Raw genomic sequence first — 11,735 nt, 5'->3', positions numbered from 1 at the left:
TATCTCCTTCGTCTGAATATCTTAAAGTAGACCAAAAGACGGATACATTAGAACAACACAATCCAATTGTTCAGTAACCTGTGGTATTGATAATAAATGATGTGATAAAGATGGAACAAGTAAGCAGCGATGTAAAGGAAGAGAAGGTGTGAGATACACGGTGTCAAGGCTAACAACAGGTGCAATGGTACCATTGGCAATTGCCACACATTTTCTATGAGACGTTGCTATATATTGAAACACATTCTTATCATATGTAATATGATTCGTTGCACCAGAGTCCAGAATCCAAATTATATGATGCTCAGTGTCTGAGGCTAAAATAATACACCCTATAGTACCTGTGTTCAAGGACAAGTCACAATGTGTAGTACGATGGAGCAAGGGAGGCACATCCTTTTTAGCAATTAGTGTGGCAGTAGCAAGGGAGGCACGACTTCCATTTGTCCAGAACTTGCATGCTACTTGGCACACAATTTTTTCTTCAATTTTGGAAACTAATTAGGTACCCCATGCTTCAAAAACATGTCTTTTCAGTATGGCGGGTTTACTCGCACAAAGTACACTTTAAATCATCTTTGTTTTCTCGTGTAAAAGGACAAGAATTCGATGATGAATTAGAATAATTAGTATGACGGAAAATGGCAGGTGGCTAAGATACTAAAGCCATCGATGATGTCCCTCTTTGGTTGTTCACGTTACTCCCACCCATCATAATGGCATGTCGTTGTGTTTCATGCCTAATAACAGAAAACACCTCCTCGACATATGGTAAGGGTTGAGTATGTAAAACATCATTGCGTACCTCAAATATAATCATCCAAACCCACTAAGAATGCATAAACATAGTCCAGTTGGATTTCTTTATGAAGTGTGTTAAAATCAATAGCACATTCCATCTTGATTGATCTTCGTTGATCTAACTCTTGGCAAACAGACTTGAGGTCAGCATAATACACACTAACATGATGACCTTCTTGACGAAGTCGAAACAATTTTACCTTGAACTCATAAATTTGAGAAATATCAGAGCCATCATAATATGTTTGAGCAACCTCTTCCCATACTTCTTTAGTCGTACGAAGGTGAATGAAAAATCCCATAATAGCAAGCTCTATAGAATTGATCAACCACTTTTTCACTATTACATTCCCAGTCTTCCACGTCTCATACGCTATACTGTCATCTCCAGGTTCCATGATACTCCCTGTTATGAACCCCTTTTTACCACATTCAGCGATGGGCATCTCTAATTCCTTGGACCAAAAAGGATAGTTTGATCCGTTGAGTTTCAAAATATTTGAAATGACGGAAACATCATTCTGAATAACCACGGGGCTTAAAGCTAAATTGTTGGTTTGTGTTCAAGGACTACCCTCCAGCTTTAGGCTTAAGTTGTCTTTAATACTTGTCATTCTGACTAACAGAAAATAGGTTTACAGCAACACAAAGTATACGGCATAACATTATACCACACAAGCAAGAATTGTACTGTTGCATTCCTACTAAAATATGGACCAACTTATTACTGCAGAAGAAACACAGGAACAAGATCAACCAAGTACCACATGGAAGTGGAAACTTTTTTTCTACAGGTTAGGATTAGGGCAAACCAGGCTCGGATGCCAAATAGAGTTATCAGAGAAACGGCCTAAAGACCCACTTCCAACAACACTGATATTGTCTCCAACTTGATAACTACCACCTATACAATCCGTCAAGTGTGGGGTTTTATGACAATAGGCCTCGGTATTAGTTGGAGTGGGATTAGGGTATTTAAACAGTTCTTTTGTCATTGATATGGTGGATGTGGGACATTTCAACAACTCCAATGCTTTCTTTGATCTTTCTCTATAGATGCATTGCCTCGTTCGGCTATATTTGGCGGCCACATTACATTGCAGACCGAATTTGATGATCACGCCACACTGGGCAATGAAATATGGTGTTCACGCTGCACTAGATGACGAGATTGGTTAATTTCACCACATTAGGCGTCTAACATGGTAGCTCTGCTACCATGTGACCTTGAGTTTGGCAGATGACTAATTTGGTGAAAGGACTTAACAGATATGTCATCATTAGCAACTAGATTTGGCGTTTTGTGCCTTTTTAGGTGACTGGAACTATCGATTTCGCTGTATGGGGATTTAGACGTGGTGGTTCTGCTGCCCTAAACCTTAGTTTTGGCGGTCTCGCTGCTTCTCATGGACTCATGTAATGGCAGACTCCACTAGAATAGATAGGCTACAGTAACCATGGCCTGATTGCCCTAACATGCAATGCAATGGGTTAGGATATTTTGTTGTCTCACATAGCAAGTGATATGGTCGCAATATAGCATTGGCTAGATATGGTATTCACACTTGAGCAATAAGTATGTGGTTTCGTCTGCCAACGATGACTTTATGTGATCTCGCTCCTCAGTGATAACTTTATGTGGCCTCGCTATTCGGTGACTGGTTGTAGTCGTTGATATGAATCTATTGTGTCTATCCTCTTTGTGATAGATTTGTGTAGGTAGCATTTGTGGTAGCCGTGTAAGTAGGGATGGCAATTTAATCCGTCAAACCCGATCCTCGCAGGTAACCGACCCAAAAAGTTATATTTCAGGGATCAAATTTCGGGTTTTTAGCGGTTATGGGTAATGTTAAGTAAATTTTTTGGTTTCGAGTTCGATTATGGTTGTAGGGGTATCTGCTCCGAACCCGTACCCAAACCCACCCCATTTTAATTTTTATAAAAGGATGAAATCCCTTTTTTTTTTTTTCTCCAGTAACTTTAATACTCCATCAATTGAGGGATTCTGGGAGACTCCAAAGCTCATGAGCGTCAAGACTTCAAAGGTGTCTAACTTTATTCCAAAATTTTTAATGCTTTCAATCAATCATGGAATCTAGAAGAACTCAAAGGTCAAAAAAGATGGTTCAAAACTTCAATTTTGGGAAGAAAAACCTATTTGTTTTCTCTTACAAATTAGCAGCAGCAAATATTGCTTCAAGCCTTCTTGATTGGATCAAGTACTCTGAAAGTCAAGGCATTCCTAATATTTGTGTACTTGTTAAAGTATCTAAACACTTGTGTACTTGTTTAATTATTTGGTTCTTTCTTGTTTAATTAATTAGTTTGTTGTTAATTTTTATTCTTTTAATTTTGTTTGTAGCAATCCACTATGACTAAAAGGAAATTTGTTCTCAACAATCTGATCCAATGGATTCTAATCAAGAATCTCAAGTGTTCAGATCCAAGAAATACCAAATCACACTACTCAGCCCCAAATATACATGTATTGTAAAAAGAAACTTGGTGGGGAAACCGTAAACAGCACCAGCCATTTGCAAAATCATTTAAAGGTATGTGTGTATCAGAAACAAAAAAGATTGAAGCAAACATTGACACAAATTAGAGGAGATGGAAAAGCAGAGCTCTATGCATTTGATCAAGAAACTACAAGGAGAGAGCTTGCTATAATGATAATATTACATAAGTACCCTCATTCCATAGTGGAGCATTTTGGATTTCGAAGGTTCATGAGTATTGTTCGACCGCTATTCAAGTTGGTGTCAAGAAACACAATCAAGATTGATATTTTAAAGTCTTTGATTATGAAAGGTCCAAAACAATGCAATTGTTGGACAAGATAAAAGGCAATTGCTATAACTACTGATATGTGGACTGTAAATAACTAGAAAAGGGGATACATAGTGATTACAACACATTTTATTGATGATTCTTGGTTGTTGCAGAGCTAAATTATAAGGTAATTTTTTTTATATTATTATCTTGTTCATTTAACTTCTAATTTTAGGATTGTTCAGAGACAAAAAATAGAGACTTAGACTTTTGATTCCGAAAACATAAAACCATAAATTATAGGTAGATATAGTACAAAATATCTAATACAAAAATAAGTCCAAAGTTTGAAGAAAACAATATTTCATATCTTTTGCATCATCCTTGCCCAAGGTATCAACACCTAATCTAAAACAACTAAGCAACCTAGCCAATTTACTAAGATGGTGATCATTGCTGTACCATATTTCAGAGGGGTTCCCATGTCAAGATTGGTAGTTTCATAAGGTGTTTTTCAAATTTTTGTGTGATTGCGAATCTAAAAGGTAGATGGCATAAAACTTGATTGGATTCTTTTTAGTAATTATTTTTCTTGTAATTTTTTCTTCAGGTTTATCTATTTACCTTGTCCCCATACTGCTGAGACATTTACAGATGCTTTGATGGGTTGGTTGCTAGATTGGAACCTTGATCGTAAGCTTTCTACCTTAACTGTTGATAATTGTACTACGAATGATTCCATGATAAAAAAAAAATGCTCGAAAAGCTTTCTACTCACTTTTGCTAGCTAGAAGAATTTTTCATATGCGTTGTTGTGCGCATATATTAAATTTGATTGTTAAGGATGGCTTGAAAGTGATTGGTAGCGGTGTTGAGAAAATTCGTGATAGTTGCTTATTAGTCAACAACACAAAAGAGAAAGGAAAAGTTTGAAGAGGCAGCACGTCAATTAAAAATTCCAAGCACAAAGAAGTTGGTGCTTGATTGTAAGACTCGATGGAATTCCACATTTTTATGATTCAAACTGGCTTGATCTACAATGATGTTTTTTATCGTTTAAAACAATAAGAAACACAATATAAGTGTTTGCCGGAGGAGAAAGATTGGTTGATGGGAAAAGAGACTTGTGAGAAGATGAAATTGTTTTATAATATCTTAGAGTTGTTCTCTGGAACTAAATACCCCACTACCAATCTTTATTTTCCAAAAATCTGTGAGATTAGAATTTCATTGTCTCGGTGGCTTAACACTCCATATGATGAAATAAAACATATGGCAGCTAACATGATTGAGAAGTTTGATAAGTATTGGAGTGTAATTAATGAAGTAATGGCTATAACAACTGTTTTCGATCCCAGATTTAAGATGAAGTTTATTGAATATTTTTTTCCTCTCATCTATGGAAAAAGTGCTTCAAGTGAAATTGAGAAAATTCACAACATTTGTTATGAATTGGTCAAATAGTGTGGGTCCAATCACAATTCCAACATGGGGTCTCAAACATCATTTGCTTCTTCATCACACTTGAATTTTTTTGAATCTGAAGATATTGATCCTTTAATGGATAACTATGATCGTTTTGTGTCTAGTACGACGACCACAGATGATGTGAAGTCAGAACTTGATCACTATTTGGATGAGACTGTTTTGCCTGAACATTTAACTTAGACATTTTGTGTGAAAATCAAATGTGACTAAGTATCCAATGTCTACAGTTGCTTCTGAGTCGGCTTTTAGTACTAGTGGGAGGTTTGTAAGTCCCCATAGTAATAGACTTCATCCGAAGACGTTAGAAGTTCTAATATGTACTCAAGATTGGTTATGGAATGAAATAAAGGGTACTCAAACTCTTAATATTATCTGCCTTTTATTATATTTTTTGCTCTTATGTACTAAATCTACTCTAGTAATATACTTTCAATTTACAAACTAATGTAAGTTTGCTCTTTTATAAACAACTTCATTCTGATGAACATACTAGCTTTTGCTCAAACTTTGAGGATATGTATGTGGATGAGGTAAGTATTGGTAATCATGCATATTATATTTTTGTTACTGAATAGTTACATACATTGAATTATGCATATTAAATTTTTGTAACTGAATATTTTTTAAATCATGCTTATTTCTTTTTCATTGTTTTCATTGAAGGGGTTATGTGAAGATGGTCGTGAGGGAGGAACTAGAACATCATGAATTATGGCTGCTTGTTTTGTGGACACAAGAAAAATATTGGTTGTTATTAAGTTATGTGGGCAAGGCATTCTTGAGGGAGGAACCGGAACATCATGAATTATGGCTGCTTGTTTTGTGGACACAAGAAAAATATTGGTTGTTATTAAGTTATGTGGGCAAGGCATTAGATGGAGCATTTTGTATTTCTTTTCTTTTTCGCTCCTGAATTTCTTGTTTTTGCTAGAGTATATTGAATTATGATCAAATTTTCCAGAACATCTAAGTATTGTTGTTATGCTTTCAAGATTTCAATTTGAAAGTGGTTGATGTTTGGATATGATCCTTATAGTGTCCATTCTATTTGTTTATGAATCACTGTTTAATTAGTTAAATTTTAGCAAGCGTGTTGTAACACTTGCTTAATTTTTCATAAGAATGAAATATCATAAATTCATAATGGGGAATCCGTTACCCGATGGGTTCGGTTACGGGGAATACCCGTTCGGATTTTTTACAGTTTTGGGTACGGGGAAAACAAACGGATTCAGTTATGAGGATAGCACATCTGAACCCAATCCGCCCCATTGCCATCCCTACGTTAAGGGTTTACATAAGTTATTTGTTTGAGCATATTCACTTCAAATCAATTTCTTGGTTATTTTTGCTTGAAGCAATAGGGTTTACTGAAGTATCACTGTATCGCTTCCTGTAAAAAAAAAAAATATATATATATATATAAAAATCTAACTCACTTTGATTATAAAACAAAACAAAAAATACAAACAAACCAGAATATCTATCTAGCTAGTTAATAAATCCTTTTGACTCAGCAATGACATGTACATGCGATTAAAGGCAAAGAAGGATCTTGGATCTTAGTTAATGAGGGCCCTCACACTACCTGAATCTCTTCAATGGTCCAATCACTAATATGGCGTTCGTGTGTAATCTTATCCTCAAATGATGGATACTTCATCGGGTAATTAAGACTAAAATCTAATCCAAGTCCCTTTAGGGACTTGCATGTTCTTTGCTGGTTTTCTTTTGCTTGCAAGATATATCAGTGTTTATCCAGTCGGAATTAATATGCTTATTTATACTAGATGCAGAAATTAGCCCAAAAAGTGCATTAGTGCCAAAATGCCAACTTTTGGAACATATATCATGTTATCTTTCATTTAATTTACTGTTTGCAGCATTTTTAGTGTTCTTCTAGCTTTCTTAAAGGATTTATATTAATTATAATATCATGTTATATTTACATTTAATTATATTTTCAAATCGAATTCTAAACACTAAATCTCAAAGCAATTTACGTTTATGGATATACAGGTAGGTAAGCACCAAAATCACAACCGAGACTCCGTTTTTCCCAATTTTGCATGGTCAATGCACCTTGAAAAAAATCTCAAAGCAATAAAGCACCTAATCTTTCTTACAAATTACAAGTTAGGCAGCTTATTCTTGTGAGATTTAAATAACATTGCACGATTTAAATAATGTACACAATCAAAACTTATTTATTTATACGTTGTTTCTTATTGTGCGGATCTAAAGTGTTGTCTTGCATGGGATAATGAGAATGTAAGGAGTTGAGTTACTCTTTTACTGCCAATTAACATTAGGGTGGGACATTGATATTTTCCATGGCTTCATGGTATTTAAGCATGTTAGTTTATGAGTGGAAACGAACTCATATATGTTAAGTATGTTTTTCGATTGAGTATCACCACACATAATGAGACTTGTGACAAGAGACCTTGCATGAATTTATGAATAGGTAAGCTACTTTCACTATTTCCACTTAACTTTGAAGTTCAATGTCAACTTCCTTCACGTAAGCTTCAACAGATAGCAAAAAAGTGTCATTTATGTGTGTGCGCGCGTGGGTGTGGTTTTTTTTTTTTTTTTTTTTTTTTTTTTTTTCCCGGTTATATTGAAGGAAGTGACCAATATGTATCCTACTTGGCCAATTACCGATATTATCACACAACCTTAGGTAATAACTCTAAGGACTTTGCTAGTTTGTTAACAGAACGGCCGCTTAGTCGAATCACACAACATTAAAAGATCAAACAGATAATGAAAGATTTTTTTCGATAGGATTAGGCACGTCTTTATGATTTGTTGTGTCACAATAAAGAGAGATAAATCAACTTTGGATAGAGAGAGAAATAAGATAATTACATTTACAAACTTGCCAGATTACATATATATATTCCTTGTACAGGATAGTCACAAAATGTACAAGGCATTGAAGCCAAGAAAAGTTACAATTCTTTTTCTTTTTCTTGAGCTTTTCCAAACTTAACCTCAAAAGTAAATTACATTATCTGCTAAATTAACCACCCCTTTGGACAATTCTTGGAAGGGTGCATTCGAATATATTTCTATCTTCAAACTCTTTACAGCATAGCATGGGATCGTACTGTTTTTCGTTTCCACTCAACCAATCTCTGAAGAAAGTCCATAACCTTTGCAAAATAATTAACAAATAAAGTTAACTCTAAAGCCAATATATATATATATATATGCTAAATTCATAAAAATTAGAATAAGCCAAAAACATGAATAAAAAAGAAACCCAACCAATGAAATCAAATGAAGATATACAATGGTACAACAATACACTGATCACTCACCTCAGCCGGTTCTTGTAAAGAATAAGTGGCGTTGGTTTCCTTGGGAATTTTTGAGACCAGAATGCCAAAACCTTGTCCTCTTTCTCTTAATACCTTGAATGCATCCTCATCCGTTCGATCATCTCCAATATATACAGGAAATACATCGGTGCATTTGGCATATCCTACATATTCAAAGATAATTACTACCTCGATTAATTTGTCGATGAGAAGAGAGAAAGCATCGCACATGATTGTAATATTAATTTTTTTGACAATATTACTGTTAGAAAATAAAATAATGAGAGGGGTAGTTTTCTTCTAGGACTGCATATATTCCAACTACCGATGCAAAGTTAGAGTAGTATAAAAAAATTTAGAATACAGTCCAATGCAAATATACTCACCGAGTGACTCTAGTAGAAATTCAAGAGCCTTCCCTTTGTCCCATTTGATGGTAGGACGGATTTCTAAGACCTGCATTAGACAATTAGCAATATTGAAAGTGAGATACAAATCCCATTTACACCACATATATTACTAAATTGACCAACAAGAAAAAAAGAAGTTAAATTAATAAACCAAAACGAAACTTCCAGATCCAAGATTGTCTGGATGGCAAGTAGATGTCATAACATAAACTTACCTTTCTTCCTTGGGTAAGTCTGAGCATTGGGTACTCCTTCAGAACTGACCTAACTTGCAGCGACAGTTCATTCCATTTCTGTCACGTCATGTGTTAAATATATTAATAAAGTGAATTGAAATAAATCAATATATATTTTCCTCATGAACCAGTTGTTATAATCAAGTGAATACCTTTTCATCAACACATCGAAAGTGCACAGAGAGACAGAACTTGTTGTTCTCCACTTTGGCTCCAGGAGTTGATTTGGTCTTGTCAACAAGCAATTTGTAAACCTCATCTATCATTGGAAGAAACTCACTTGCTGGTTGGCAGAGAACACCTTGACTACCCTGAAGAGTAATTAAAAATAAATAAAATATTTATAAAAAAAAATTGAATAAAAGATTGTAATAGTGATAATTGTTATATTTTATTTCTTTTTAATGGGAAGGAGATTAGGGTGACACTGATAATACAGTACAAGCACACACTCACTTTCATGTATTTGGAGCCTTTTGCTGGACCTTTAATGTCCATGCCATGGCTACCAGCATAGTACAGCTCTGCCAATCTTACAAATTTGTAGACCTACAGTTCACAATTTCCAGAAACAAAATATAAAGTTAATCAAGCAAAACTGGGAGAAAAAAAAAAAAAAAATTTAAAAAATGCAGTAAAAGATATGTAAGTAGTGGCTAAAAGGAGCTTGAAAATAAATGTAATACCTTATCTCTGCATCTTCCACTCACTATGGCTGTGGGAAAAGATCTAGCAACTTTCTTCACTGTCTTTCTCATCTGTGTTTTTTACACAAAAGTTAAGAAACATGGACCGGATAGAAAACAAGAAAGAAAAGAAGGATAAGACTGAAAGATGATATATACATATATATATATATATATATGTATGTATACACTTACTGCATCAGACATGAAAGCTCGATCTGGGTCTTCAACTATGGGTGACAGTGTGCCGTCGTAGTCCAAAAACATGACTATTTGCTTCCCTTTTGAAGCATCGATAATCTGCTCAAACATGTCCAAGGCCGATGGGTGCTGATGCTGTTTTTGTATTTTACCAATATTACAAAATTAGAACCTAATATTTTCTATTAATTTGATCTTGACCTGGTAAATAAGACAAATTTTGCAAAATGGAACTCACAATCCAATTTTCTTTCAGAAAAGATGAGGACTTTAGATGGGTGGGAGAGGAAGCTCTCATTGAGTCCACCCAAGAGTTGATTCTTTCAGCTCCATTGAAACTGTCAAGGTTCTTCAAGTTCACGAACCTCCTTCGAGAAATGGAGATGTACCCTGGAGGTCCCACAGGAGGCTTTTCGGCCACCGCCGTGAAAATGGAAGAGTTGGCCACATCCACCGATATCGCCATGTTCATGACTTCGGCATCGGGGTGGGAAACTACCACATTCTGCTTCGTCATATCTACTCAAACAACCCAAAAAACATGTGTCAGTTAGAAATTGTGAGGTGGTATTTGATGTCTAATATGATTACCAAATCAAAACTTAAAACGAACCCATTCAAGAAAATTAAGGAATTCTTGAAGCAATACCTTGAAAAAAAGGATTTGAGGAGTGAGAATATAAAGATTTGGCGGTGTTGCCGAAGAACAGAGGAGAAGAAACAGAGTGCTTGCTTAATATAAAGAAAGAAAGCAAAGCGAGATTTCCTAACAGAGAGAGAGAGAGAGAGAGAGAGAGAGAGTGTGCGTCTTCTGTCCGTGTAAGAGTGTATGTATGGATGTGAGAGAGACATAACCCAGAATGGTATATTTATAGTTGCAGTAACCGGATGCTTCCAAACCAAGACCCCCTCCAAAAAATACTCCTAATTCCGGGGCCCACATGCGAGGCGTGCCCAAAAGATGGTAGGACCAACAATCCCTTGACATCCCAATGTGTAGCCGCCGCCGCCACCACCACCACCACTTGACCACCCCACCAGCCGGTCCCCACCGTCTCCTCCACCCGTTCTCCATCTCTCTCTCTCTCTCTCTCTCTCTCTCTCCATAAGTGTTTTTGCACCAGGGGGAAGGGGAGGGGCACGTATTACGTAGAATACTCCTGTTTTTCCAGTGGCGCCGTCTTCAGCCGTCAACGTAATGGCCAACTAATACTTGAGACCACATGGGCTGCTGCCACGTGTACTAAACCATGGCAGTCTAGACGACCCATGGATTTGTAATTTGGTATTGTAATTGTTTGGAGCTGTTTTAACTTCCTTAAAAGTTTCAATTTCCTTAAACGGAGTCGAATTTTTGGGACATCATTGCACGCTCGGCCCCTACAAAACCAGCTAAGCTAGAAACTTTCCCGATTGGGTAAACGATCCCGTTTGCATTGAAATGTATATATTAGGGTTTTGAACGCCCCTTGTAATGTGGAATCTCCAAGTAAAAACTAGCAACTCAGACCTACCTGGTTATGCAGTTAATGAAAACCACCACCGGTTCTGCTTTCTTTTATTTCCAACTTGACTTAAAAGGTTGGGGTCAACTCTACCTTACGCACTCTCTTTGCCCTTTTTAATTATTTTATTTTACGTTTCTATATGGAATTCATGTAAACTACAGAAAAAGAGGTACAAATTTGTAGGCAAAAGAGTACAATAAGAACAAGGTTTTTTATATTAGCTCCCCACAAAATGTTGAATGCACTCTCTATATTAAAATTTAATGTTAAATAACCTATTTACCCCACCATGCAATGACAATTT

The 11,735-nt window shown here is 35.8% G+C and overlaps 1 protein-coding gene across 1 annotated transcript; it reads right to left on the bottom strand.

Annotated features, from left to right (window-relative positions):
- Nucleotides 1-7,913: 7,913 nt before the first annotated feature.
- Nucleotides 7,914-10,772, bottom strand: LOC137715416 (putative trehalose-phosphate phosphatase J). The gene is made up of 10 exons (XM_068454749.2): nt 10,573-10,772; nt 10,162-10,442; nt 9,918-10,058; nt 9,723-9,794; nt 9,493-9,585; nt 9,189-9,347; nt 9,016-9,093; nt 8,777-8,846; nt 8,391-8,554; nt 7,914-8,222 (listed from the first exon to the last, which is right to left on the bottom strand). The coding sequence occupies exons 2-10, from the start codon at nt 10,438-10,440 to the stop codon at nt 8,154-8,156; spliced, it is 1,125 nt and encodes a 374-aa protein (XP_068310850.2). The 5' UTR covers nt 10,441-10,442; nt 10,573-10,772; the 3' UTR covers nt 7,914-8,153.
- Nucleotides 10,773-11,735: the final 963 nt, after the last annotated feature.

This window comes from Pyrus communis, chromosome 15 (genome assembly GCF_041283825.1).
Source record: "Pyrus communis isolate YQ-2024b chromosome 15, ASM4128382v1, whole genome shotgun sequence".
Taxonomy (NCBI): Eukaryota; Viridiplantae; Streptophyta; class Magnoliopsida; order Rosales; family Rosaceae; genus Pyrus; species Pyrus communis.
Note: the sequence above shows the minus strand (reverse complement) of the source record. Positions and strands in the feature narration are given on the sequence as shown.

Coding starts and splice junctions, on each gene's coding strand:
- LOC137715416 (XM_068454749.2), bottom strand. CDS start 10,440: ATGACGAAGCAGAATGTGGTAGTTTCCCACCCCGATGCCGAAGTCATG. Junction 9,586..9,722: donor GTGGAAGATGCAGAGATAAG/GTATTACATTTA, acceptor TGTGAACTGTAG/GTCTACAAATTTGTAAGATT. Junction 9,348..9,492: donor AAGGCTCCAAATACATGAAA/GTGAGTGTGTGC, acceptor ATTACTCTTCAG/GGTAGTCAAGGTGTTCTCTG.